At 39.6% G+C, this 27,866-nt stretch overlaps 2 protein-coding genes across 2 annotated transcripts in view; both read left to right on the top strand.

Annotated features, from left to right (window-relative positions):
* LOC307009861 (uncharacterized protein) overlaps positions 1 to 26,016 on the top strand; it is a 31,068-nt gene extending 5,052 nt beyond the window's left edge. The window contains exons 15-68 of the mRNA XM_079634041.1: positions 212 to 361; positions 450 to 525; positions 710 to 842; positions 920 to 1,145; positions 1,228 to 1,351; positions 1,421 to 1,542; positions 1,621 to 1,672; positions 1,767 to 1,850; positions 1,939 to 2,115; positions 2,225 to 2,300; positions 2,386 to 2,542; positions 2,623 to 2,697; positions 2,780 to 2,942; positions 3,017 to 3,201; positions 3,272 to 3,493; positions 3,571 to 3,692; positions 3,793 to 3,874; positions 3,959 to 4,042; positions 4,110 to 4,215; positions 7,350 to 7,494; positions 7,711 to 7,894; positions 7,961 to 8,124; positions 8,222 to 8,324; positions 8,404 to 8,631; positions 8,707 to 8,919; positions 8,998 to 9,147; positions 10,625 to 10,686; positions 17,967 to 18,081; positions 18,164 to 18,284; positions 18,370 to 18,479; positions 18,552 to 18,722; positions 18,806 to 19,030; positions 19,128 to 19,340; positions 19,419 to 19,568; positions 19,755 to 19,904; positions 19,990 to 20,065; positions 22,189 to 22,363; positions 22,452 to 22,677; positions 22,760 to 22,883; positions 22,955 to 23,076; positions 23,156 to 23,207; positions 23,303 to 23,386; positions 23,466 to 23,642; positions 23,803 to 23,878; positions 23,965 to 24,121; positions 24,205 to 24,279; positions 24,360 to 24,522; positions 24,597 to 24,781; positions 24,856 to 25,077; positions 25,165 to 25,286; positions 25,403 to 25,484; positions 25,578 to 25,661; positions 25,741 to 25,846; positions 25,917 to 26,016. Of these exons, the coding sequence (XP_079490167.1) occupies positions 212 to 361; positions 450 to 525; positions 710 to 842; positions 920 to 1,145; positions 1,228 to 1,351; positions 1,421 to 1,542; positions 1,621 to 1,672; positions 1,767 to 1,850; positions 1,939 to 2,115; positions 2,225 to 2,300; positions 2,386 to 2,542; positions 2,623 to 2,697; positions 2,780 to 2,942; positions 3,017 to 3,201; positions 3,272 to 3,493; positions 3,571 to 3,692; positions 3,793 to 3,874; positions 3,959 to 4,042; positions 4,110 to 4,215; positions 7,350 to 7,494; positions 7,711 to 7,894; positions 7,961 to 8,124; positions 8,222 to 8,324; positions 8,404 to 8,631; positions 8,707 to 8,919; positions 8,998 to 9,147; positions 10,625 to 10,686; positions 17,967 to 18,081; positions 18,164 to 18,284; positions 18,370 to 18,479; positions 18,552 to 18,722; positions 18,806 to 19,030; positions 19,128 to 19,340; positions 19,419 to 19,568; positions 19,755 to 19,904; positions 19,990 to 20,065; positions 22,189 to 22,363; positions 22,452 to 22,677; positions 22,760 to 22,883; positions 22,955 to 23,076; positions 23,156 to 23,207; positions 23,303 to 23,386; positions 23,466 to 23,642; positions 23,803 to 23,878; positions 23,965 to 24,121; positions 24,205 to 24,279; positions 24,360 to 24,522; positions 24,597 to 24,781; positions 24,856 to 25,077; positions 25,165 to 25,286; positions 25,403 to 25,484; positions 25,578 to 25,661; positions 25,741 to 25,846; positions 25,917 to 25,957 (7,269 nt within the window). The 3' untranslated portion in view covers positions 25,958 to 26,016. The remainder of the gene's footprint in view (positions 1 to 211; positions 362 to 449; positions 526 to 709; positions 843 to 919; positions 1,146 to 1,227; positions 1,352 to 1,420; positions 1,543 to 1,620; positions 1,673 to 1,766; positions 1,851 to 1,938; positions 2,116 to 2,224; positions 2,301 to 2,385; positions 2,543 to 2,622; positions 2,698 to 2,779; positions 2,943 to 3,016; positions 3,202 to 3,271; positions 3,494 to 3,570; positions 3,693 to 3,792; positions 3,875 to 3,958; positions 4,043 to 4,109; positions 4,216 to 7,349; positions 7,495 to 7,710; positions 7,895 to 7,960; positions 8,125 to 8,221; positions 8,325 to 8,403; positions 8,632 to 8,706; positions 8,920 to 8,997; positions 9,148 to 10,624; positions 10,687 to 17,966; positions 18,082 to 18,163; positions 18,285 to 18,369; positions 18,480 to 18,551; positions 18,723 to 18,805; positions 19,031 to 19,127; positions 19,341 to 19,418; positions 19,569 to 19,754; positions 19,905 to 19,989; positions 20,066 to 22,188; positions 22,364 to 22,451; positions 22,678 to 22,759; positions 22,884 to 22,954; positions 23,077 to 23,155; positions 23,208 to 23,302; positions 23,387 to 23,465; positions 23,643 to 23,802; positions 23,879 to 23,964; positions 24,122 to 24,204; positions 24,280 to 24,359; positions 24,523 to 24,596; positions 24,782 to 24,855; positions 25,078 to 25,164; positions 25,287 to 25,402; positions 25,485 to 25,577; positions 25,662 to 25,740; positions 25,847 to 25,916) is intronic.
* On the top strand, positions 14,587 to 17,997 carry LOC307001027 (ovostatin-like). The gene is made up of 7 exons (XM_079617123.1): positions 14,587 to 14,764; positions 16,751 to 16,934; positions 17,003 to 17,159; positions 17,278 to 17,330; positions 17,438 to 17,458; positions 17,561 to 17,726; positions 17,804 to 17,997. The coding sequence occupies exons 1-7, from the start codon at positions 14,685 to 14,687 to the stop codon at positions 17,890 to 17,892; spliced, it is 750 nt and encodes a 249-aa protein (XP_079473249.1). The 5' UTR covers positions 14,587 to 14,684; the 3' UTR covers positions 17,893 to 17,997.
* Positions 26,017 to 27,866: the final 1,850 nt, after the last annotated feature.

The raw sequence follows: 27,866 nt of genomic DNA, 5'->3' as shown, positions 1-27,866 counted from the left end.
TTGTTGGTCTTGACTGACATTCAGGTTCAGCTTTAGAATTTGAGTTGTGCTGAGATCAATAGGACAAACCTTTTGTTGTGATTGTAGCAGTTTTAGTGTACGTCTTAAAATACATTCATGTTCTGACATAACATGCCAAACATTAATGAATTTATTCAACATTTTTCAAAAGTGACATACCTAAACACTTTTTTTTTTTTCATGGTTCCAGGTGTTTGATTTGCTCCCAGTGCAATCACTATCAGGTTACCCATACAACGTTGAGGATGAATCAGAGTGTCTAGGTTTTCAACCCCGTCTAGCTTTTGATATGGATCCTGGCTACACTGATGCTACAAATCAAGCCTACACAACCTTCAAGGTAGAAAAACATATTTTGTGACTACATGGTCATGAACTGAGTTATTGACTTTAAATCTGTATTGTGTTTTGACTTGTCACTCCAACAGAGCCTGGGAATGAAGATTGCAACAAATCTCGCTGTACGAGCCCCTCCGTGCCCGCTGTATCCCAGATTCCCAGAAGGTAGGTCTATGCAGAGAGGCCATTCTTTCAATGAAAACAAATTATGCATGACTTGAACTTTCATTCAGTTATGTGAGGTTACACCTCCTTAGTGGAAAAGCAAGTTGTGGTGTTGGGTGTTTTAATCATTTCTATAGATGCAACAAGAGGGGCAGTTTGGTGTAAAATTGCTTGTCTTTTTCAGTGATGAATTTGAATGGTCCTGTAGAAATGGCTCTTCCAGAAGCAGAAAGTGCTGGAAGTGACACTTCCACTTTAAAAGTGACTGTCAGGAATTACTTTCCAGAAACATGGCTCTGGCAGCTTGCCCATGTGGGGTTAGTGCCTTCTAAAGCTACTTACCCAGGTTTTACTTCTCCTGTTCCCCTTATTTCTCTCTTCTGCTGTCTTTCAGAAACACTGGATCCACACAAGTTCCCCTCACTGTTCCTGACACCATCACCACATGGGAAACAGAGGCATTCTGCCTGTCCTCAAAAGGTTTCGGTCTTGCTCCTCCTGCTCTGCTGACGGTCTTCCAGCCTTTCTTCCTTGAGCTCTCCCTGCCGTACTCCATCGTCCGTGGGGAGTCTTTTGATCTGAAGGCCACGGTCTTCAGCTATCTTTCCAAGTGCATCATGGTCTGCCATGGTTTTCTTTTAGATAATTTCTGTATAGAGATGGTCATGTGTCTTTGCTCCATGTGTTCCGTTTCATTGACAGGTTAAAGTAACACCAGCTTCATCCACGGCCTTCACTCTTAAACCATATACTGAACCGTATGTGTCCTGTCTTTGTGCCAATGGGAGAAAAACCTTTAAATGGGGTTTCTCAGCTTCTGTTCTAGGTCAGTTTTGGATCTATCTAAATTGTAAGTGTATATTTGGTGTCGCTCACTTCCTGTCTGTCACTGCAGGAACTGTCAATGTGACCGTCAATGCTTCAGCTGAAGCATCCCGGACCCAATGTGGCACTGAAGTTGTGACTGTGCCGACGAGAGGACGCATTGATGTAGTCACACAAAGTCTGTTTGTCCTGGTAAGTGTTAACCAGCCTTCTGGAGTCTGGTCATGGCACTCATGCTGCTTTACTGATGTTGTTTTATTGCTTCTATAGCCTGAAGGAGTTGAAAGGACAAACACCCAGAGTTGGTTACTGTGTCCAAAGGGTTTGTTTGCACTCAATGATTCCCAATACGTTCTCCATGTACAGCCAAACATTAGCCTAGCTCTGAATGCTGATTTATTCTGTTCGGTCTGCAGGAAAAGTTCTTTCTGAAGATGTGACTTTGACATTTCCAAAAAACGTGGTTCAAGGATCTGCCAGATGCTCAGTTTCAGTCCTTGGTAAAAAATGTAATTCAGTAGAAACTGACATGTGAAGGTTGGTAGAATAACTGTTTCTGATGTGGGTTTTATGCTTGACCTCTTATAGGGGACATAATGGGTCGTGCACTGAAGAATCTAGATGGGTTATTACAGATGCCATGTGGCTGTGGAGAACAGAATATGATCATTCTTGCTCCAAATATTTACATACTGCTGTACCTGAAGGTCACAGGGCAAATCACTGCAGCCATCCGAGAGACTGCAACAGGCTACCTTCAGAGCGGTATGGATGACAAACCCACTTTGCATATGTAAATGATAGTCCAATGGGAAGTGCAGGACTAGGCTTCCTTGGAATTTAGTATCCTACATTTGGCTTTTGACCCAATCAGGATACCAAGGAGAACTAAACTTCAGACACAGCGATGGATCATACAGCACGTTTGGTTATGATGAATCAAATACATGGTGAGTTTCTCATTGTTCTAGTGTATAATCTGCTGTGGCACCAGCTTTTTGTAAGTTCAGTTTGTGACCTCTTCTCCATGGCCAGGTTGACCGCCTTTGTCCTGAGGTCCTTTGGTCTAGCGAGGCAATTTATCTTCATTGATCCAAATGTCCTGCAGAGTGCAAAGGATTGGTTGATCAGCAAGCAGGGTTCAGACGGCTGTTTCATGCAGCAGGGAACTCTGTACCATAGTGATATGAAGGTGTGTTACATGTTTCTTAATGCACTGGAACCTATGGAGTAGGTTGAGACTTTTCTTGTAAATTGTATTTTTTTTATTAGGGTGGAGTTGGTGACGGTGTGACCATGACTGCCTACATTGTTGCATCGCTGCTTGAACTAGGTGTCCCCTCCATGGTAAAATCGACCCAGTAATTGTATGAGCTCCTTGCAGATGACCTTCCTGTTCTGGCTGTGATATTTGTTTTGGCTTTTTTAGGATCCCATCATTACCAACGGTCTGTCATGCTTGAGGCCTGTCATTGGGAACCTGGGAAACACTTATGCAACGGCTCTGCTGACCTACACCTTCAGTCTGGCTGGAGAGACCACCACTCGAGCACAGCTTTTAACTGCCTTGGACAACCTTGCCATTTCTGAAGGTAAGATTTACCAGCTTGATGTTGGTTCATCAGGGTCTTTGGCATAAACTTTCTCCCCTCAATCTCATCCTAAGGCACCAAGCTCCATTGGTCTCAGACGACATCTGGTGATACTCTGGCGGTGGAGATCAGCTCTTACGTTCTACTAGCAGTTCTTGCTGTTCAGCCTCTCACGTCGGTTAATTTGGGCTATGCTAACCGCATTGTCAACTGGCTTGTGGCCCAGCAGAATCCCTATGGAGGCTTCTCCTCCACCCAGGTGCCTACCAAACATGAGTGCAATCATTTGGATTTTTTATTTATTTTTTTAATCTGGTACTTATTTTTAGGACACAGTGGTAGCTCTTCAGGCTCTGTCTGCGTACGCTGCTCAAGTGTTCAGCTTGGATGGCTCCGGCTCCGTCACCGTACAGTCCTCAGCAGTGGGAGGAGACTCGTATAGCTTCAAAGTGAATCGGGACAACCGGCTGCTGTATCAGGAGAAGCGGCTGAAGAACGTTCCTGGCAAATATAGTGTTAAAGCATCAGGATCCACTTGTGTGTCTGTGCAGGTCTGTATCTTCACCCTCTAGATTTGCTGTGCACATCCAAATCTAAATGCGTTTGTTTTTTTCTACTCGTACTATAGGTTGCATGTTTCTACAACATCCCAACACCCGTTAAAGTTTCCAGGACACTGAGTGTCGAAGCGAAGGTGACTGGAGACTGCCAAACGCTTGGAGCCAATCTTATGTTGAAGTTCAATGTGAAGTAAGTAGCATTGTGTCCTGAAACTGATGTTTATGACTCTTACAAAAATGAAGCGTTGTTCTTGATCTTTTTGACTAAACCTCTTTTCATCCTCATTTAGATACAATGGTGTAAAATCAAGCACTAACATGGTTCTAGTAGACATTAAGCTCCTGTCAGGCTTCACGGCAGACGCGTCACTGGTTTGTATTTAAGATTGTTTAGAAAGTTCTAAGATGCTTGAAGCTCCTTCAACTAATTGTGTAAATGATGTCTCTTACCCATAGCTTGGTTCTTCACCCCAATCGTTTGCCCCGCTAGTGGAACGGGTTGATGTTGAAGATGATCATGTCCTAGTGTATCTAAAAGAGGTGAGACTGGGTATATTACTAGTTGCCATTTTCTCATGTGCTGTGGTTCATCCTTTCTGTCTCACAGGTTCCCAAAGGTGTCCCCATGAGTTACACTCTGCAGCTGAAACAGGTTCTTGCAGTGAAAAATCTCAAGCCAGCAGTCATAAACGTTTATGACTACTATCAGACAAGTACGCTTTCGTCCTAATCATGCTTTGCTCTGGCTGAATTCACTGTTAATAATCCAGTTAATTTTCTGCTCCTATTTCAGGTGATTCCTTTGAGACCACCTACACATCTCCCTGTCTATGATTTGATTCAGTACTGGCTGTAGGATGCGTGACTTGAATAAAACCACTTTTACAACCAGTTCTGTTGCTTGTTCATTATCTGTGATTGTTTGAATTAGTCAGTGTTCATGAGTTTCTAGTTGTCCCGTGACTTCAAATCCTTAACATGGCTCACTCGAAGTTGCAGTTCTTTTTTTTTTTTTTTTAACTAGGCATTTAAAATTGAGGTGCTTTGCTTGCAGGTGACCTTCATTAACTGGCAAATTTAACTTTCTTTTCCAACCATGGTAATAAGTAATAACTGTTCCAATGCCTGATCAGTGACTTTCTGATTTGTATTCAAATTCAGACAATCTTTCTCAAACCATTCAATACTGTTTATGCATCTGAAAATCAAGCCAGTGACTAAAATATCAAATCGCATTGTTCCTCTTAGTAGGATAAAAAAAATAATCTTATTTAAACTGATTAAAATGTATGCAGAGAGTAATCAAAGAACGCTCCATTTCCAATAGCCCAAGCTGTCAATCACACAACGTGAGTTTTTGGAGACTTGCCAAAACTCGTTACGTTCTCAATGCTGCTGTTACACTGCATAATGAAGCTCTTACTATACTGCATGTTTGCATTATTTGGTGAAAGCATTCGTGAGTGCAGAAATTGCCTAGCAATGCTGCTATCTTTTCATTCATGCGATCAACAGACCGTCTGCTCAATGCTCATCACTGCAACCTTTCATGTGATGGAATAGATCTAAATAGCAATCTTGATAGCTGTAAAAGTATTTGAGAGATTTCCACATGTAATGCTAGCTATTTAAATGCAAACATGTCAACCAATCACAGCAGTGGGCGTTAACACAAGTTTCACAGCAGACACGCCTCTTCAAACAGAGCGTTGAAATCTGAGGCTAAAATCAGGATAGGAAAATTGCCTTTATATCTAAATTATGACAATTTTTCATGTAAAAATCATAGTAACATTATATAATAAAATAGTCCAGTTCATGACCCCTTTAACAGCTTTTAAGCCTGGGTAAGGAAGCATTTCACACTTATTTAAAAAAGGGGTTAGCACTGCTTTTTACCTGGGGTTATGAAACCCAATTCTGATTCTACCAGACTCTTGTACATTTCATTTGTACAGAGAGTCTGGCCTCTCTCCATTGACAAGCGTTAACTTATTTGATGGCGGGTACTCTGTTGAAGTTTAAAACTATTGGATCTGCCCAGAGTCACTCTGGATCTAACCAATCGCTAACGTTTGGTCGTGACGTATGACGACTCAAACTAGCGCACAACCTCAACGTCATCGTTCTCAGCCACTCCCTCTGTTTGCTGATTGGACCTGTAAAAAATTGATCGGAGAAAACCCAAGAATACACCACAATCCCAGACCTAGTACTGAAGGAAAATGAAAATTGAGCGGAAGTACGTAGGAGGGCGGAGCCAGGCTAATGAAACCCTGCTCTGGAGCATGATTAGCTCTGCTTTTATTGTGTTAACTCCACGTTGCGGTGCCAAACTTGTACAGTGTGAAGTGATGGGGTGTTAGAATGCTACAACTATGCTTAGCAACTGACAACTAATCGTGAGCCTTCTATTCACGCACTTTAGGCAGTCACGGAAACACAGCGTGGTGTCTGGGGATTTAGGAATGTGCAGTGTGAAACGACAGCTTATGAAAAACCAGGATTAAATGAAACACCCGTTTCCACTGATTGGCCAACATCAAATCGTGCCGTCATCAGTTACTCAGTTATGCGCAACAGAATAATAGTAATACGGCCCGATCAATAATACTTATTTACTTGCACAGAAAAAGTAGAAACATTTTTGTTTAAGAAAATTCCAGGTTTAATGTATATTTTCAATTTGATTTCACACTTTTATTAACTAGTGCAGCCAAACAAGAGCTGCATTTACAGTAATTAAACTACAGTCTTCACATCCACTTTACAGAAACACAAAGTCGGTCACACAAAACAGGTGTGAAGATGTGTCTTAATGACCAAATATACAAACCAGGAATAATTTCACCACACAGATGGATCACAGATTTAATCAGATGTTAAATTTAACCCCTCTGATAAATCAAGTCATATTATAACAATAATTTCGGTTTTGCGTATCTACCCCGAAGTGATACAATTCTGTATCAAAATTTGAAGGCCAGACAAGTAGTTTGTTAAGGCTTGGTTTTTCAGGGAATTACAAACCTGCGCACATATATTCAAACGCGCAAAACTATAGAATTAATTCTTGATGCACACGTGAGCACCATCAGCGTTTCTCACAGGTTTGCGTTTAAAGTCTGTTTAGAGAGAACGGTGTCGTCTTAGCGGCCCCTAATTTAATAACTAATGATCGTTCAAAATCAAAACTAAATTTAGCTGGAAAGTATCTTTATTCAAGAACCGCTATAAAGCCAAAACAATCTCTGTTACCTTAAATTATCCGTTTATCACTGTTAAGCAGCTTTGAAACAATCTACATTGTTTAAAGCGCTATATAATGAAGATGACTTGACTTGATTTGACTTGACGTCCTCTGAAAGACATTTTTGGCCACAACCATCTCAATTTTTCTAATTGTCCTTTTGTTTTTTTTCTAAAACCCCTTCCCAGTTTTTTTGCAACATGGAGGCATCCCCAAGATATACACCTAAATATTTAAAACCACCTTTCTTCCACTCAAGTCCAGCAGGGAGTTTAGGAAGGCATCTACCTTCCCACTTTCCACCTATAGCTTCACTATTAATCCAGTTTACCAAACTCATTTATTATTACTTGCAGGGTGTCTACTTCTTCTTGATTTTTTATCATGACAACAATATCATTAGCATAAGCTGATAACTTAATTTTACATTCAGATTGCGGTATACTAATTCTTGATAACCAAACTCTCTTAGCGTCTGCCAGAGGTATTTATGCTCAACCCGGTCAAAAGCTTTTTCCTGGTCTAAGGAAATAAGACCAAAGTCTAGACCCAATGATCCAGAAATGTCTCTAATTAAATGAATATGGTCAAAAATAGATCAATTGGGAACACAGTATGTCTGGTCTACATGGATGACCCCACCAATCACTTCTCTCAATCTAATCACTAAGGCTTTGGATAAGATCTTCATAAGATCTGACACAGGTCTCCAGTTCTTTGTTTCTGAGGTCTCCTTTCTTCGGTAGAAGGGTGATCAAAGAATGCATATTTCTATTTTGGCCATTTTTCTTTTCAAGTCCAAAAAAATTTGGTTGGGCCATCCATCACTACACTTTGAAAACCGTCTATGTGAACCGATTGAAACTTTTTCAACGTCATTGTAAAAGATCACTACTCTTCATTTGTTGCTATCCAGTGATAAACTAGATGTCCTGTGGTTTCTGTATTTTTTCCACAGGTTATTCATGGTGACGTTCCCTGCAGTGATTGAGTCTGGATCTGATGCCAAATTATGCATATCTCTTCTGAAGCCCCAAGAGAGTCTCACAATGACAGTTTCTCTGCTTGATGAGAAAAACAGGACAACTCAACTTGTGCAGCAAGTTTCTTCAACATCGTTTCACCGCTGCTTTAGCTTCCAGGTCTGTCATGAGACATATGCCTTTTTTTTTTTTTTCGTCTGGTTTGTTAACTGAGTTTCTCCACAGGCTCCTCGAGTAGATAGAGAATCTGTGCAGAAGCTGAAGGTGGACGTTCAAGGGAAGGTCTTCAGAGCGACTGAAGAGAGGAAAGTCATGTTTAGACGTTACCGGCCTTTGACCTTCATCCAAACAGACAAACCCATCTACAATCCAGGACAAACGGGTGAGCTGTGAATGTCCCTTGGTTTAATATTAGATGTGTAGAAAGTCCATTACGATACAAGTTTTGATCAAGTGCTAAGTGGTTTATCTCCTGGATGGTAACAGCTGGCCCAACAAACTGCTGCAGAATCTGACTACAAACCAGAAAGGACTGGCCACGTTCTCCCTCAGCACTGCTAGTCTTCCTAAAGCTGCTCTGAATCTAGTGGTAAGATTTGCTCTGTGTTTAGTGAAATGGACTTCTCCCACTCTCTCACATGAAACTGATTCAATTCGTTGTTCCCCAGGCAAGTGCGACTCCAGAGGTTGTTTATGGTTACAAATCGCCATACTTCACTACAGATACAAGGGTTGTTCAACTTCTCCAAACTGCTTCTCCTGACAACCCATCATTTAGTGAACTGACTATAGTGAAGCTTGAGCAGCCGCTCAAATGTGGTGTTGCGTTTCCAGTGACTGTCAAATATTCTTTTGTTGGAGAGGCTGGTGACTACAGCACTGACATCATCTATATGGTTAGTGGACATTCATTTAGTAGCTTTTTTTTTCAGTTTGTTCAGCACCTTTTATGCATCCATTTGTCTTGTCAGGTCATGTCCAGAGGATTGATCGTTCTCCATGGATTTCAGACGGTCACAGCAAGGGCTTCTAATACAGTCACGAGCGGCTCTGTGTCTTTCCAGCTGTCTGTCAGTGTCGATATGGCTCCAGCAGTGCAGATTCTGGTCTACTGCGTTCTGCCCAGTGAGAATGTTGTTGTTGGTAGTGCGTCGTTTGACACAGAATCATGTTTCCAAAACAAGGTATGATGTGCACTGGCATCTTCTGTCTTTAAGTGAGGAATGGTGATGTATCCTATAGCCTGTCAATTCTTGTCTCAGGTGTCTCTACAGTTCTCTCCTGCTACGGCTGTTCCTGCGGAGGAAAGCATTCTGACAGTCTCTGCTCAAGCAGGGTCTCTGTGTGGCATCAGTGCTGTAGATCAGAGCATCCGGATCATGGAGCCAGGAAGACGTTTGAGTGCGGAAATGGTATCTGCTTAAAATAAATATTAATAAATCACTACTTATTATCAATTATAAATATTTTGATCAGTTAATAGAATTTAACTTTAATGTGGAGAAATGTAATATTACAATCAATAAACCTGTTTTTCCCATGAACACAATTTAATTCTGAGAAATGCACATTTCTGGGGTATGGGAAATGTCTCCTACTGTACAGTACTACTCAAGATTAAGTAGTCAAAATCTGCATGATTGGGGACTCCAGTATATGAGCATGAAACATGGACAACTTCACGTGACATGAACAAGACTTTAACTAGACTAAACTTAAACTACTCTTAACATACACATGCATATGCATGCAAGTTGTAGCATTGTTTGAAATTCAGCAGATCAACAGCCTTGAGCAAACAATCAGTTTGGTTACAACACGCCCTTTAAAGGGGTAAGGATACTTAATCTATCAAATGAGACTAAGTTTGATACTTGCATGCCTCGCCCATTTGATTAACTGTCCTGATGCAATTTGTTGAGGCTCCAGTTGATCTTTGCTGATGTCTTGATGAGAGAACCAGTGGGAATCAATCTTTGGTGACTGGAAAGACAAGGCCACAGCCTGGCACAAGCTTGGGGGTCCTTTGAAATCTTCTAGTTCAGCATCTTCACATCAGGATTTCTCAGACTTTATTGGATTTCTAAGACGTTATCTTGTTTTTTGGGGCATTTTTTTTAAAGCGTGTGAAGATGTCACACCCTCTGGAGTTGTGTGAGCTAATTTGGAGGGAATTTCTTTTTGACCATTTGTTCTAGTAGGCCGTTGAATATGTAACTTGATTGACGCATTGGTTTAAGAATCCTTAAGATTTTCTAAACACCCAATGTAAAGGCTTAATGTGTCTTGTAACTGTTTGGGATGTTAGTTTTGAGGGAAGTTTCATTGACCTTTGTTGGGAGAGTTTGCTGGATTATTCATTAAATGATGGGGAATTATGTGTCTGATTTGGTCCAGATGCTACACCTTTTTAGACCTAAACTGAAGTGGGATTCTAATCTGATGTGTGCCACACTAAAATATTCAGTTTACTGCAGATCAAAGACAGGGAAACCCCTGTCATGCCATAATTGAACTAATTTAACCAAATTGAAGACATTTGTCCTTTTTTAAAATGTGATAACATTATGACTTTGGCTGCGTTCCAAACCGCATACTTCCCTACTATTTAGTATGGGAAAAAGAGTAGGCGAGCGAAAAAGTATGTATGAATCCAAAAGAGTAGGCGAGAATTACCTGGGTGACGTACTAATTATTGCGAGATTCGGACTTAAGTGCGTTCGAATATGCCTACTTTCCTACTATATAGTAGGTGAAAACAGTACGTGAAGGAAGCAGTACGTTCGAAACATCAGTATTCATAAAAGAGTAGGCGAGAAGTTCCCGGATGGCTTACTGCTTCCGGCCCGATTTTTGAGTGCTCAACCGATGGATACTCTTCCATCCCAGGAGGCCACGCGAGAGGATACGTCATTATCAAACATCACGGAGATCAGCGAGTCAGCGACGCGGTGGGTTTCCAAATGTGAGTAAACACGGTTTCTTGTGTTAAAATTGCATGTGTTAAACTACTATAGAGTAAACGTTTTAACTGTTGAAGGTGTAAATGAGTTAGACAGTATAGTATAGTTGTGATTTTGCTGTAAAAACACGTTTTAGTATAGCTCTAGCTGACAGGGGAGCTCCAGTAAGGACACGTAAGTTAACGTTACGTCTCTAAACTGGATTGACATAAACCAAAAACATCTTAAATACGCTTATTTTAAACGTCTATTTATATCTGACAGGTAAATCTTCTATATGTATTGCAGAAGAGCACATCACAACATGAAATAGACATCTGAGTGATGTATGTGTGCTATTATGTAGAACATATCTATAAATTAACTAAACATAAGTTATCTATTTTATTTGTCCATTAGTAGCCTATACTGTTGATAAATTGGGGAACATTAATGTTGGATAAAAAGTTAAAACAACCTCAACATGTAAATGTAGTGTTGAGCTCATAAATCACAGAGGTTATGTTAATCTTGTCTGGATGTTACAGGGACAGAAGAACAGATGTGCGTTTATTCGATGAAGAGAGGCTCATGAAGCTGAAGGCTTTGAGTGAGTATACTACAGAAATGAATAACAACAACTATTTAAATATGAAGTTGTAGTTTATTTTAATTATTCTAATTTCAAACAGAGCTATTACAGCCCTTTTCTGATTCTTGATTTCTGTGCATTTGCTGCACAGCTTTTGTGGTGGAGCAGGACCGGCAAGGAAAGATGATGAAAAAAAGCGTTTTTGTTTTCTAAATAATACTGAAATCAAATTACATTGTGCCGTTAAAATGACTGCTTTTGTGTTATGCTTGTGCATTTTTGTAGGATCTGAAATGTCAGCAGACTGGTGTGAGCACTGAGGATGAAGAGCACAGAGCTGAATCCTGGAGATGGTGCCATGGACGAGACCCTCCATCACTCCACTGGCCCTTATGAGTCCCTCCATCACTCCACCGGCCCTTTTTGCCTCAGATTGTGAAGCACAACACATCACGCAACAACCTCCGGCACGGCTCACCTCCGGCGGTCCGCTGGTTTAATCAGAATAAAGCCGCAGAATGGGAACCGCTGTGTTGAGAAGATGGCAGTAGATGTGGTTCAGCGCCTGTAGTCTACATGATTGTAGTTTGAATAAAGCTTTGTTTCATGTGTTGACTTGTATATGCATTTGTTTATTGTGTGATGGTGACTTTCATTCATTAATTTACTCATTTATTAATATTTATCATTGTTGTCAGTAAATAAAATATAATTAATTAATTAATGCTTTAATTAATTGTTTGAATGAAAATGTAGATGTTTACAATATACACATCTAGAGTGTACTTATGCATAGCTATGTCCTATGACATACATTACATTTTGTTTGTTTTATTAAATTATATAATTTTCAGTAAAAAGTAATTTAATTAAGTATTGGTCAGTATTTGTCATTGTTATTATTGTATGTTTTGGGGTGGGATAGCAATGCAATTTATTCTGGGGTAGCCTAATATTGATTTGTAATATTAATGATACGTATAAAATCAACAGTTTTCTCCAAAGGCGAATCTTCATGCTCAACGTCTCCTTTGTGCAGACATTACAAACGCTGAGGAAAACCATTCTAGGGCTGTCGAGTTACTGATGTTATGAGGTGTGTGTATATATATATAATCATGGGTTTGCATACATAAAATGAGATTTTATAGGAAAAAAAATAATATCTTAATATATATTTTCTTAAATAATTCATTATAATACATAAAAAAAATGCATTTTTTGTTATTTATAGGCCTGAGGGATGAAACGAGAGTTAAATTCAACATGGAAAAGAGGAAAACAGCAGTAAGCCACTTTTGCTTGTGGATGAAAATGTTTGGATATAAAATAAAGAAATTAACTAAATATTCAAGAGATGACAATTTGGGGATTTCGTAATAAAAATAAATAATATCGTTAATGGTGGGTCTCATATGTAGGGTTAAATATAAGAACTTAAATCAACCCTAAATGTATTCACAAAATAAATGGGCAGCAGTTTATTAAAAAAGACCATAAAATGAGCAAGTTTAATCAATATCAAGATATTTACAGATAGATTAATTAAACGTGTCGTTCAAATCTTTTAAGTTGTTGCACTTGTGATAACGCGTCGTAGATCACATGATAACGTCAACATGGCAGATGTCCGGTTCGCATTCATAATTAACGAGATTTGGCTATAAATACCTACTCTTTTAGCGCTCGTTAAGTAAGTACTTATTAAAATTAAGTACCTACTCATTGAGTATGCGGTTTGGAACGCAGCAACTTTTTCGCTCGCCTACTCTTTTTCCCATACTAAATAGTAGGGAAGTATGCGGTTTGGAATGCAGCCAGTGGTTCAGAAAGCCTCATTTTGCCATCATTAATTTTGCGCTGACACGTTTCTACAGTGGCCCTAAACGGACAAACGCGTTTCGTCACTATGTTGTTCTTTATTATTTTTTTTTTTAATTGAATTTTAATAATAACAAAACAGTTTACACACAAGAACAAGAGTACATATAACCATACATGTCAGGGGTAGAGAAGAAATGAAAAGAAAAATAAATAAATAAAAATAAATAATAAATAGGCTACTGAAAGATTTTTTACAAAAAAAGCTTGTACTTGTCAAACAGCTGTTTAGTTTTCATAGCTTTCAGGTTTTTACTTTTGGAAATAGTTTCTAAATATATCTTAACATCAATTTTAAAATGTTCAAAATTTGGCATTTTTCCATTCCATTTGACCTTATGAATGTAGTAACGGGAAATTATAACAATTAAATCAAAAATAAACAAAATGTTTTTTTCACCCTCAAATGAGAAACACTTTAACATTACATCAATTTCTTCAAAGTTAACAGGAATCATAACTTTACTTTGCAAGTACTTACTAAGTTCTTTCCAAAACATTTGGGTCTTAGGACATTCCCAAAATAAATGCTTAATAGTCTCAGGGGTGGTTTTACAAAAAGCACAAATATCTTCAATGTTCACTTTAAAACGTTGTACCACAAGTGATTTAACTGGGTAAACTCGATGGAAAATTTTATATGAAACCTCTTTTACTTTGTTTGTAATGCAATACTTGTGAGGTGTCATCCAAACTTTACTCCACTCAATATGTTTCTTAAATAAAGAATTCCAGTGAATAGTAACAGCAAGTATACATTTAGATTGAAGAAGGGACCGCAAAAAAATATTATTACATCCAGAACTTGTGAAATCCTTACCCTGCAATTTAATACAAGAAGTAAATTCTTCTACTGTTGTTTGAAGAGAACAATTATTATGACCTTCCAATAATCTCAAAATTTCCTTGGGAATTGCATGTAAAACCAAAAAATATTTGACAGGATCAACTGAAAAGTTATATATATGAACAAACTCATTATAATTGTATAAGACACCATCACTTTTTATCAACTGTTTAACCCAAATAATTCCCTTTACGAACCAATTTTCAAAAAAAATTGATTTGTTTCTAATCCTTATACATCTGTTGTTCCAAATGGTACATTTATGAGGGGAAAAATTATGACTATACATTAGAGTCCATGAAAGTAAAGCTTGTTTGTGGAAACTTGCAAGTTTAACGGGTATTTTGTTAACATCATAATCACATTTTAGTATAAATTCTATACCACCTACTTTTTGAAAGATATAATTAGGTACCGTATACCATATACTTTGTTTATTCTTTAAATAATTTTGAAGCCAAAATTAAAATTCTTTAAATAATTACCGGGGCTCCGCCCTTAAGACGTCCAGATTGCCTGTGATGCTAAATCAACCTGTTCTGAATTATTAAGAGCGTTTAAATAACGCTGGCATCAGTGCAGCTGATTTAGAGTTAAGCTGTAGAGCTGTGTGGATCTTAACAGAAGTGCTGCAGGGTTTTTGAAAGAGACTCTTGATTTCTGTCTAGTCTTGGATGATTGCTCTTCATGGCTGTGAGGGAGATTTGTGTTTGGAAAGGGCTCATTTTAGCCCTCTTCCTCTTTGCTGTTGATGGACAGAAGAGGCCGTGAGTACCGTGGGCTTTGACGTGAACTGAAGCAGACTATTGTTTATGCTGATGCAGTTTTAAAGATTGCAAAATGAATTCCCAAAGCTTTAACCATATGTCAAAAGTTAATTAAGCATCTTTTACTTTGTGGCCATCTAGTGGTCAAATAATGAATGGCGTTCATTAACACTTGTTGCAAGTCATTGTTGAAATGAGTTTCTTGTTCCTCCTCCACAAAACGGTCTTGTTCTCTTGTCTTTTTAACAATGGTAGTCTAGTGTTGCCAATTCAGTGTTTTGCTCGTTTTTCTGCAGCTTAAAGGTCTCATCCAGACAACCAATCACACATACTTAAAAATTCAGTGGTCCAACATACAACCTAGAGCTGCATTATTAATCTTTAAGAGATTGTATCTCGATTCAGACACATCTTATTATTAAATGACAGATTTGCCTGCTTATTAAACCTTTGACAATCAAACAGAACATCAAATCTGTGTTGGTGCTGCTGAGCCAGAGCGAGCAGTTGTCATTAAACTCAAACTAGAATACTGTGCAAAAGTTCATTTCAGTAATTCAACTTTAAAGGTGAAACTGATGTATTACATAGACTCATTACATGCAAAGTGATGTATTTCATGCATTTATTTGTTCATTTTGATGATTATGGCTTACAGCTTATGAACCTTTTCACAATATTCTAATTTTGAATTTGGGGTTTTCATAAACTCAGTGTAAATTACCCCACCATAATTAGGGGGTAGGCCTACTACTCCTTCACTTCTATGATCATCATGGTACACTACCATATCAATCCCCACCGTGGTCTAAACATGCGACAAACTGATAATCGGTAGGCTACAGAATATCTCATTGTTCTTATATATCCAAAAGAGAACTGTTTTGATCAACTCCCAAAAGTTAAGTGCACTGTAATGCCATTCTAATTACTAGTAAAAGTAATCCCTTTACAAGAAGCCTATTTCATGAAATATTGATTTGGTTTATTTTTTAGATTTCATAAGACCTGGAGGTGAGACCCAACCCTCTCATATACTAAACAGAAACCAATTCCTATACCTGCCCGGACAACAGGGCTATGAGTTGATTCAGTCCAGACAATCCCTACTAGAGGAATTTCCCTAGCGTTTTGTCATTCAACGTTGACTCTTGAGAAGTTGAAGTCGTTCTCTATCTCCGTTGCTTCTAGCCACGGCGGTTAAAAATGGTACGGTCCACAATAGAGGTGTCTGAAATTGCTTAACATTAAAATGTTCCTACAGTGAAAATAGGAGTTGACTTGTATTGTAACTGTTATTATATTTTTTCACAATATCAGAAATTATCTGACCCCCTCAAAACTGTTATTTCTGTCCCTTTGGGAGGTACTGGGTCTTCATTGGGGGATATAGTACCCCCTGTAATTTGAACTATGCATAAACTGTAAGCCATAACCATCTAAATTAAAACAGACTTGAAACCTCTCACTTTGCATGTAATGAGTCTATAATGTATCAGTTTCACCTTTAAGTTGAATTACTGAAGTTAACTTCAGCACAATATTCTAATTTTTCTTATGGAGTTTTGATTGTACATTACTAGGTGGGTGACTAGTAAATGTTAAAGTGTATGTCATTGAATCATTCAAGATATTAATTTAGTAATGAAACAAACTTATTTTTTCAATAATTATTTTTTAAATGCACTACATCAATTAACATTGTTAGAACTTCTGTTAAGTACATGTTATTTGTTCAGAGCTGTGACCTCTTCCAGGAGCAAAACCTAGTTTTCATCCAGAATCATGCAGCTTTAATACCACCCCAACTGCCCACGCAAACCCTCTTCTCTCCTGATTGCGACGATCTCTTTTGGGCTGTTTTTGATGCACAGACCTTGCTTTGGCAACCCTGTGGACACTTTCTGTGGATATTCAACGAACATGTAAATGTTCTGACCTGATTCCATTTGGTCCCTGAACCTAAACTTCATGATGTTTACACAGGTTATTCATGGTGACGTTCCCTGCAGTGATTGAAACTGGATCTGATGCCAAATTGTGTGCTAGTCTTCTGAAACCCCAAGAGAGTCTCACAATGACAGTTTCTCTGCTTGATGAGGAAAATGGTTTGACTCCGCTTATGCAGCAGGTTTCTTCAAAGCCATTTCACCGCTGCTTTAGTTTCCAGGTATGCCATTAGATGCATTTTTATTTTTTTTATTTTTCGTCTGGTTTGTTAACTGGGTTTCTCTACAGGCTCCTCAAGTAGATAAAGAATCTGTGCAGACGCTGAAGGTGGACGTTCAAGGGAAGGTCTTCAGAGCGACTGAAGAGAGGAAAGTCATGTTCAGACGTTACCTGCCTTTGACCTTCATCCAAACAGACAAACCCATCTACAATCCAGGACAAACTGGTGAGCTGTGAAATGACCCTTGGTTGAATATTAGAGGTGTAGAAAGTCCATTACGCTACAAGTTCTGATCGTCTTTAATTGCATAATGCACTTGATGTGTTTATTGCTGTTTTTGCAGTGAATTTCAGAGTTGTCACCATGGATGCCAAATTTGTGCCTCTTGAGCAGATGGTAAGGCCTGACCATGACCAAATTGCAAATTTATTGCAGGTTATTTTTGTGCACATTTTTGCTCTTTTCTTTAAAGACTGCATAAATGTTTATGCTTTGTCTTACAGTACAGTCTGGTGGTGGTAGAGGTGAGTGTGCTCCGGTGCAAGTCTTTGAATGGAGCCAACGCAGCTTTTTGTACTTTTGCTTTGTTTGCAGTTTTTCCTCTGAGCTGTTCATTGTTTTAATAGGACAATCAGAAAAACCGGATTGGTCAGTGGACAAACATTTCCTCAACGGGGTGGATATTACAGCTTTCTCACGAGTTAAACCCAGAGGCTCAGATAGGGATGTACTCACTAAAGGCTTTTATTGGCGACCAAATGATCTCGCATGTTTTTGAGGTGAAAAAATATGGTAAGTCTGTATATAATGTGCAACAGTACAACACCAGATCTAAGGTCTTAATCTAAAGCATTTTGTTTCTGGTTTAGTTTTGCCCAAGTTTGACATGACCGTAAAAACACCACAGATGTACAGCGTTGGAGATGTGGGACTGAAAGTTGAGGCTTGTGCCAAGTGAGTGATGCTTTTTTTTTTTTTTTTTTTTGCTGCCACATTTCTTGTCTTGTGGTTGGTCACTTGATCTTTTTCCAGATACACATATGGCCAACCTGTACCTGGTGAAGCCTTGGTGGTAGTATGTCGTGAGCCATTTCCATACGCTGTGGTTCCTGACTTGACTCTACGTTGCCTGAATCAAACTGCAGAGGTGTGTGTGACTCCTGCCTTACAGTGGAGGTTTTCTTCTTCTGTTTGAGCTTGACTTAAATGTGACTTTGTTCTACTACCAGATGAATGCCACTGGCTGTGCCTCCCTTACCGTCGATACATCAGTGTTTTTCAACACCAAATTTGAAAATAATATGAAAGATACTCTTCTTGTAAATGTGAATGTCACTGAGGAGGGAACAGGTGAGATATTGGCTGATCTTAACCAATGGCACATGTATGGAGGAAGTTGACTTGTTAATTCAGTGCGTTTGTTTATTTTCCCCAGATGTATTGATGTCAAAATCTGCAACGGTGTCCATTACGTTTGAAGTCGGCAAGGTCACGTTTGTGGACCTCCCGGATTATTTTGAACCTGGATCAAAGATTAATGGAAAGGCAAGTAAAAGTTTATCCCTTGTAGCAGAAGCCTTCACATTGGTTCTCTTTCCTAACCTTGATTCCCAACAGATATCAGTGTCTCGTTTTGATGGGACTCCAATTGCAAACAAGGTGGTTTATCTCCTGAATGGTAACAGCTGGCCCAACAAACTGCTGCAGAATCTGACCACAAACCAGAACGGACTGGCCTCGTTCTCCCTCAACACTGCGAGTCTTCCTAAAGCTGCTCTCAATCTAGTGGTACGATTTGCTCTTGTATCTTGTGAAATGTTGACTTCTCTAAATCTCTTTTGCATTAAACCCATTCCATTCATTGTTGCCAGGCAAGTGCGACTCCAACGGTTGTTTATGGTTACAAATTGCCATACTTCACCACAGATACCAGGGTTGTTCAGCTTCTCCAAACTGCTTCTTCCAGCAACCCATCTAGTGAACTGACTATAGTGAAGCTTGAGCAGCCGCTCAAATGTGGTGCTTCGTTTCCAGTGACCGTGAAGTATTCTTTTGTTGGAGAGGCTGGTGACTACAGTGTTGACATCATCTATATGGTGACTGGACACCTACAGATATTTATCTAATTTATTTTTTTATTGCTCTGCCCCATTTGTCCAGCACATTTTATGCACCCGTTTGTCTCTTTTTCAGGTCTTGTCCAGAGGATTGATCGTCCTCAATGGATTTCAGACGGTCACAGCGAAGGCTTCTAATACAGTCACGAGCGGCTCTGTGTCGTTCCAACTGTCTGTCAGTGTCGATATGGCTCCGGTAGTGCAGATTCTGGTTTACTCCGTTCTGCCCAGTGAGAATGTAGTTGTTGGTAGTGCATCATTTGAGACAGAAACGTGTCTCCAAAACCAGGTATGATGTGCACTAGCATCTTTTGATTTCAAGTGGGGTATGATGACGTGTCCTACAGCTTATTGGTCATTGTTCCAGGTGTCTCTACAGTTCTCTCCTGCTACGGCTGTTCCTGCTGAGGCAAACGTTCTGACCGTCTCTGCTGAAGCAGGATCTCTGTGTGGCATCAGTGCTGTAGATCAGAGCGTCTGGATCTTGGAGCCAGGAAGACGTCTGAGTGCTAAAATGGTATCCATGCAGTTGATTTAAATTCTTGTTGGTCTTGACTATGCTATTATGCAGCTGTTATGATTAGGTTTTTTTTACTTTACATTTAACACGTAAAATTGTAAACTGACAATAACATGCCGAAATATATTTAGTCAAACGTTTTCCAGAAACGTGACACAAACCAACACTGTTTTTTGGTCATAGGTGTTTGATTTGCTCCCGGTGCGATCACTATCGGGTTACCCATCCAGCGTTCAGGATGAACCAGAGTGTCTAGGCTTTCGACCCCGTCGAGCTGTTCGGATTAATCCGGCCTACACTGCTCCTACAAATCAAGCCTACACAACTTTCAAGGTAGAAAACAATTCATGACCATAGTTACTGAATAATAGTCATTGACTTTAAATCTATCTTGTGTTTTGGCTTGTTTCTATGACAGAGCCTGGGAATGAAGATCGCAACAAATCTCCCTGTACGAGCCCCTCCGTGCCCGCTGTATCCCAGAGTCCCAGAAAGTAGGTCTATGCAGATTGGGTATTTCAGTGGAAACAAATTCTGCATGACTTCCCTTGAGTTATGAGAGGTTATTCCATTTTTCTTTGTGGAGCAGCAAATTGTGCTGTTTTTAACCCGCTGGGGACCAATGTGTTTTTGGGGTCCTTGAGATGTTCTGACATGCCCTGACATTTGTGCTTTTTTCAGTTGCTTATAAACCTATTAATGGCAAAGGTGTAATTACACTCTCACAAACATGACTTCCATATGTGAACAACATGTTTGTATTTTTGAGAGGATAGTTTATGCATGGTTATTCAAAAAACAAAAAATTAAAGTGTCTGAAATAACGCCACAGAACGCATAGTAAATGTTTTCACAATACTTTTGAGTAATGGATGTTGTCGCCTAGAGTTTTTCCTTCAAAATGATCTGAAAATCATCCTGCCTAGTCACTCACATAAAACAATACATTGATTTACATTTTGTAAAACACTTTTTGTTTGGGAAGGCAATATGCGTAGGGGCGTGGATGATCCAACGCCATGTATAGTAAGTGTTTCACACCTGAGAAGACATTGGCCCGCATAATGACCCCGCGTAATGAGCTTGCATAATGAGCCCTTCATTCAGGTGTCACACGAAAGAATGTGAGGACTAAATGTATATATCCATATATAAATTAAAGTCAAAAGCACATTTTTAGTACAGTCACCTGGAAACCAATCATGTTCAAATAGGCTATATGAGCCATTCTACAGAATTGGTTCAAAGTTAGATTTGGAAACTTTTCTCTTTTTTTTATACATGCAAATTGTAAAATATCCAAGGTAAACATTTCTAGTAATTGTGCAGTTAATTCTCATACTGTATTTTCGGAAAGTTTTGGAATACATCCTCTGCCCAAAATGTGTCACTAATAAAAAACAATAATAAATAATTTAATGAGAAGGCTTCTATTGACCTATAGCCTAAAGATTACTTTACATCTACCTTGTAAATATATTTTTCGCTATTGTATTAGTACTCGCATGTAAATCAACATTAATTACAATTTTAACAATATTTCAAGTGTAATCTTTCTTTTTTTAAAGTGTCATACATATTTCAAAGTTAAGGATTCATTAGTTTGATATAGCCTAACGTTACATCTATAGTTTGAGTTTTTGACAAAACATACTATATATTTAACATATCTGCAGAAACTGGCTAAAAAAGCTTATTTGATGTCTATTTTACAGTAAAAACTTTACAGTCTAGCCACAAGTAACAACAGCGCGCATATATGCCATTCATTCATCACACACAAACGCGATTCATATTTAAAGTCTTTTTGCAGTTTACAGACACTATTCCATATCGTGATTACAACAAAGCATATAAGAATAAAAAAACGTACTACTAATCCTCAACGTGATCCATTGCTACTTGAAGTGAAACCAGCACTTCTGAGGTAAGTTTCCCAGGATTATTCCTCGCAAGATGACACAATACATTTATCTGATTAAACTTGATGTGTTTCATCGAGCTGATGTGGCCGGTTTGCATGTATTGCCTCAGATCATTTGTGTTTATAGCGCGCGCTCTCCGTGGGCGTGGTCACATTACAAGACAACGAGCTATAAGCTGAAATGAGAACTCGCTCTTTTTATATAGATTACATAAACCGAGCATATTTGTTTTAGTTTTGAATTAGATAATTTATAAGTACACACTTAAATGATTATAAAGCTATATTGCTCATGCCTGGGTGAATAGTATTCGCTGCATTTAAGTTTACAGACGTGCACCAGAAAAAAAGTTCACGGAGACGGAGAGGCAGAAAGCACACCCGGTTTATTTTCTTTATTTTACAAAAGCACAATGTTTTATTTAGATTGTAAGTGGGCACGTAAAAAAGTAGACATTTAACATCTTATTTTTTCATATTTCTTAAGTCTGAATGACCAAAAATTACGGTGTATTTTAAATCTCTTTTGCTGCTATGTATATAAAAAAAGAGCAAAACGCACCGGCGCTTTTGCGGTCCCCAGAGGGTTCATCTTATTTTTATAAATGAAACCAGGGGCAGTTATGGACCTTATGTTTATTCTGCAGACACGAAGTTCAAAGTATGTGGGTGTAAAATCGCTTGTCTCTCCAGTGATGGATTTTCGTGGTCGTCCTGTGGCCATGGCTGAAAGGGCTCCTGCTGGAATTGCTCCTGTTGAAATTGCTCTTCTAAAAGAGGAAGTGTCCCCTCCAGCCCTTTCTGCTTCAGAAGTGACCGTCAGGAGTTACTTTCCAGAAACATGGCTCTGGCAGCTTGCTCAAGTGGGGTTAGTGAAGCATCTTGTTCCTTCTAAAGCTATTTGCCCACATCTTACCTCTCCTGTTCCCTTATTTCTCTCTCCTGCTGTCCTTCAGAGACACTGGATCCACACAAGTTCCCCTCACTGTACCTGACACCATCACCACATGGGAGACGGAGGCGTTCTGCCTGTCCTCAAAAGGTTTCGGTCTTGCTCCTCCTGCTCTGCTGACGGTCTTCCAGCCCTTCTTCCTGGAGCTCTCCCTGCCGTACTCCATCGTCCGTGGGGAGTCTTTTGAGCTGAAGGCCACGGTCTTCAGCTATCTGTCCAAGTGCATCATGGTCTGTCATGGTTTATTTATATAATGGATTTTTGTAGAGAAGGTCATGTATCTTTACTCCATGTGCTCTATTTCATTGGCAGGTTAAAGTAACACCCGATTCATCCACGGCCTTCACTCTTAAACCATATACTGATCCGTATTCATCTTGTCTTTGTGCTAATGGGAGAAAGACCTTTAAATGGGTTCTATCAGCTTCTGTTCTCGGTCAGTTTTGTACTGCTCTTAGAATTAGAAGTGTATATTAGGTGTTGCTCACTTCCTGTCTGTCACTGCAGGAACTGTCAATGTGACCGTCAATGCTTCAGCTGAAGCATCCCGGACACGATGTGGCACTGAGGTTGTGACTGTGCCGACAAGAGGACGCATTGATGTAGTCACTCGAACTCTACTTGTCCTGGTAAGTGTTAACCAGCCTTCTGGAGTTTTATCATGGATCTCATGCTGCTTATTGATGTGGTGTTTAATTGCTTTCATAGCCTGAAGGAGTTGAAAGGACAAACACCCAGAGTTGGTTACTGTGTCCAAAGGGTTTGTTTTTACTCAATGATTCCCCAATACAATCTCCATGTACAGCCAAACATTAGCCTAGCTCTCAATGTTGATCCATTCTTTTCGGTCTGCAGGAAACGTTCTTTCTGAAGAAGTGACTCTGACATTTCCAAAAAATGTGGTTCAAGGATCATCTAGATGCTCAGTTTCAGTCCTTGGTAAAGCATTTCATTGAGTAGAAACTGACAGGTAAACTAACTTTTTTCTGATGTGGGTTTTATGCTTGACCTCTTGTAGGGGACATAATGGGTCGTGCGCTGAAGAATCTGGATAGGTTATTAAAGATGCCGTATGGCTGTGGAGAACAGAATATGATTGTTCTTGCTCCCAATATTTACATCCTTCTGTACCTGGAAGTCACAGGGCAACTCACCGCAGCCATCCGAGAGACCGCCACAGGCTACCTACAGAAAGGTACAGTTGACCAAATCCACTTTACATATGTTGGAGACTAAATTCCAAGGAGGTTTAGTCCTCAGATTAACTCCAATCAGACTAAAGTCCTCTTCCCATTGGAGTGTGCCAGACTGTTTAACTCCTTGACCAATTTACATGTGGCTTTTGGCCTTATCAGGATATCAAAGACAACTGAACTACAGACACAATGATGGTTCATACAGCACATTTGGTAATGATGAATCGAATACGTGGTGAGTTTCTCTGTTCTACTGTTGTGTATAATCTGCTGTGGCACCAGCTTTTTGTAAGTTCAGTTTGACTTCTTCTCCACGACCAGGTTGACCGCCTTTGTCATGAGGTCTTTTGGTCTAGCGAGGCAATTTATCTTCATTGATCCAAATGTCCTGCAGAGTGCAAAGGACTGGTTGATCAGCAAGCAGGGTTCAGACGGCTGTTTCATGCAGCAGGGAACTCTGCACCACATCGACATGAAGGTGCATTACATGTTTCTTAAACTATGCTCTAACCAATTGACTTTGAGACGGTTCTTCTAAATCAGTCTGTGGGTGTGTTTTAGGGTGGAGTTGGTGACAGCGTGACCATGACTGCCTACACTGTTGCATCGCTGCTTGAACTAGGCGTCCCCATCGCAGTAAAAATATCTCTAGTAATTGTATGAGCTCCTTCCAGATGACCTTCCTTTTCTAGCTGTTGTCTGATCTTTGCTTTCAGGATCCTGTCATTAACAGTGCTCTGTCATGCTTGAGGCCCGTCGTTGGGAACCTGGCAAACACTTACACAACGGCTCTGCTGGCCTACACCTTCAGTCTGGCTGGAGAGACCACCACTCGATCACAGCTTTTAACTAGTTTGGACAACTATGCCATTTCTGATGGTGAGATATACTAGTCTCATGATTGTTCATCAGGGTCTTTGTCAACAACTTTCTCCCCTCCATCTCATCCTAAGGCACTAAGCTCCATTGGTCTCAGACGACATCTGGTGATACTCTGGCGGTGGAGATCAGCTCTTACGTGCTGCTAGCGGTTCTCGCTGTTCAGCCTCGCACGACAGCTAATCTGGGTTATGCTAACCGCATTGTCAACTGGCTCGTGGCCCAGCAGAATCCCTATGGAGGCTTCTCCTCCACCCAGGTGCCTCTGACTACCAAACATGAGTGCAATCATTTATGGGTTGAGTTTTTTTTAAATCTGGTACTTGTTGTTAGGACACAGTAGTGGCTCTTCATGCCCTGTCTGTGTACGCTGCTCAAGTGTTCAACTTGGACGGCTCCAGCACAGTCACCGTACAGTCCTCAGCAGTGGGAGGAGACTCGTACAGCTTCAAAGTGAATCGGGACAACAGGCTGCTGTATCAGGAGAAGCGGCTGAAGAACGTTCCTGGCAAATATAGTGTTAAAGCATCAGGATCCACTTGTGTGTCTATGCAGGTCTGTATCTTCACTCCCTCGGTTTCTGTTTCTTTTGTGCACATCCTTATCCTACTGTACTTTGTTTGCTCTGCACACATACTGTAGGTTGCGTGTTTCTACAACATCCCGACACCTGCTAAAGTCTCCAAAATACTGAGTGTTGAAGCGCAGGTGACTGGAGACTGCCAACCACTTGAAGCCAATCTCATGTTGACCTTCACTGTGCAGTAAGAACCTTTCACTTTGTGTCCTGAAACCAGGTCTTGTTTATTACCCTTACAAAGGGAAGCAGTGTTCTTGATCCTGTTGACTAAATCTTTGTTTCCCCATCACCCTCATTCAGATACAATGGTGTAAAAGCAAGCACTAACATGGTTATCGTGGACGTTAAGCTCCTGTCAGGCTTCACGGCCGATACGTCACTGGTTCGTATGCTTTTAAGTTGATTTTGAAAGTTCCAAGATGCTTGAAGCTCCTTCAGTTGTAATTCTGTTTGTAAATGATGGTCTTTTCCTCAGCTTGGTTCTTCACCCCAATCGTTTGCTCCGCTAGTGGAGCGGGTTGATTCTGAAGATGATCATGTCTTGGTGTATCTAAAAGAGGTGAGACTCACCCTGATCATATTACTAGATGCCATCTCATGTTCTGTGTGTGCTGCTGTTCATCCTTTCTGTCTCACAGGTTCCCAAAGGCGTCCCCATGAGTTACACTCTGCAGCTGAAACGGGTTCTTAAAGTGAACAACCTCAAGCCAGCAGTCATAAATGTTTATGACTACTATCAGACAAGTAAGCTTTCGTCCTAATCATTCTTTGCTCTGACTGAACTCCCAGTTCATTTTTCATGTTCCTCTCTCAGGCGATTCGTTCGAGACCACCTACACGTCTCCCTGTTCATGATTTTGATTCAGTACTGGTTGTAGGATTAATGACTTAAATAAAACTGCTCTTAAACAATCAGTTCTCTTTGCCTCCTTTTGTTGCTAATCTGTGACGTTTGTTTGAAGCAGGAAATTGGATTTCATGAGTTTTGTCCTGTGACTTCAAATCCTTACATGACTGAAGTGTAGGTTACTCAGGCAGTGACTTAACTTGTTTTTGGACTATTGTTACATACACAATACGTTTTTTTTTTTTTTTTTATCATTTCATATTTTCATTGGATCCACAGCCTGTCAGTCTTCATTATGGAAGATTATGTCCTGGTTCTCACTAATATCACATTAAGCTTCCCTTTTCAAATACTAGTATCTCCACATCCCGCTTCTTGCTCACTTTGCTGGTGCTCATTCACTATTAATTGTTTGCACTACATTTCAAGTACTTTTGTATATTTTTATTCTAATTGAGATGTTAGCAGTTACATGAGTGTTTGTCACTCCATATTGCTATTTCATCCATACTGGAGGCCAGAAGGTGCCCTTTTAGGTTATGGCTTAATATAAACGCATGATTAGTTGACTAATGGCTAAAATGAATAAGCAACTAGAATCTTTAGGTGGACAGCTCTATCTATAGACTATTTTTTTTTTATTATATATTGATACAGGCAGTTAAGCAACATGGCACTACAGTAGTCAGGTATTTCAAACATGACTGACGTGTATGTATGGTGATTATTGGATCAAAACACATTCTCATTCATTGAGTTTGACACTGCTAAGGAATTCAAAGGAATGTGGGATTAAATAGTTTGAATATAAATGTGACCGTAAAACAAAGTAGGGTTGACCTGTTAAATAAAATGCCCTTTTTTGTTCTACTGAAAATATGCCAGGAGCCCGCTGTTGCTATAGCAATGAGTGTGCATCTGATTGACATGTTATGTATCTTATTTCAGTTGTTGCTCATGTTGAGGTTATTTCAGCTTTGTACAAGGTTTGCTTCATACATTTAGATTAACTGGGTTAAGCTGGGAGTGTTAAAAATAGGCGCTGACATCTCTGCCGTGATGGAAAAAAGCAAGCTCTTGTAACAAAAGTATCCAAATGTTCAGGTTGGCAAGTTAAACACCAAGTTACCTTACACACACAGACCCAAGTGGGAAAGCAGTAGCGCAACCGCTCATTACACAGCAACATTACACACTAACTAAAGTTAGAAAAGTGAAATCAACCACCCCTTTAAGTAGCTGTAAAGGCATAGGCCTATGTTTACATATTTTAATAAATATGATGGAACATAGTTAGCTTTTTGTTAAAATGTCTTCAGTGAAAATTGAAATATGTTGAGAGAATTATGAAAAGACAACTATGTCAATATTAATGGGCTGTTAAGTGATGTGATTTTATATCCAAGAAAAGGGGGGATGTCATGTATCAGGATTACTTTGATTGTTTCAAGTTTAAGTCAATAGAGGGCGCTTGGTAGTGAGTGCACCCTTTCAGGCTGTACGAGTATGGCAGGCCTCTTTTACATTTAAGGCCTCCGATCTTTAAGTCACAGGTTGAGCTTTGAAGGTCACATGTTTATTAAAAAAGGTATCACCTGTAGTGAGTATTGGCCTCTTCTCAATTAGTTATTTTTCCAAGCCGTCACTTATCTGAGCTCTAGATAATTGATATGGCAAGCGTTCGGGCCTCTTAGGAGATTCTTTGATAAAATCTGTATGGTGGCCTGTATACAGTATATAGCACAAATGTCAAGCGGGATTTATCACTTATGCTATCACTTCAAAAGAATTATATTTAAAACTAGACCTCTGAGTAATACTGATGATTTTGCTATAAATTACAGCAATAACTCCACCTTTTCCTTTTAGACGAGGCTCATTTTTATAACGGTAATCTTTGGGGGTGGACTCATTTAA

This window comes from Phoxinus phoxinus (genome assembly GCF_949152265.1).
Source record: "Phoxinus phoxinus genome assembly, chromosome: 1".
NCBI classification, from domain to species: Eukaryota; Metazoa; Chordata; class Actinopteri; order Cypriniformes; family Leuciscidae; genus Phoxinus; species Phoxinus phoxinus.
The sequence above is the reverse complement of the archived record's forward strand: the minus strand, read 5'-3'. Positions and strand labels throughout refer to the sequence as shown.

Bases quoted from the DNA above. Each gene is read 5' to 3' on its own strand.
- LOC307001027 (XM_079617123.1), top strand. From the start codon at position 14,685: ATGGCTGTGAGGGAGATTTGTGTTTGGAAAGGGCTCATTTTAGCCCTC. The intron at 17,160-17,277 runs GTGAGCTGTGAA...CTGTTTTTGCAG, and splicing joins CTACAATCCAGGACAAACTG to TGAATTTCAGAGTTGTCACC. The intron at 17,459-17,560 runs GTGAGTGTGCTC...TTGTTTTAATAG, and splicing joins ACAGTCTGGTGGTGGTAGAG to GACAATCAGAAAAACCGGAT.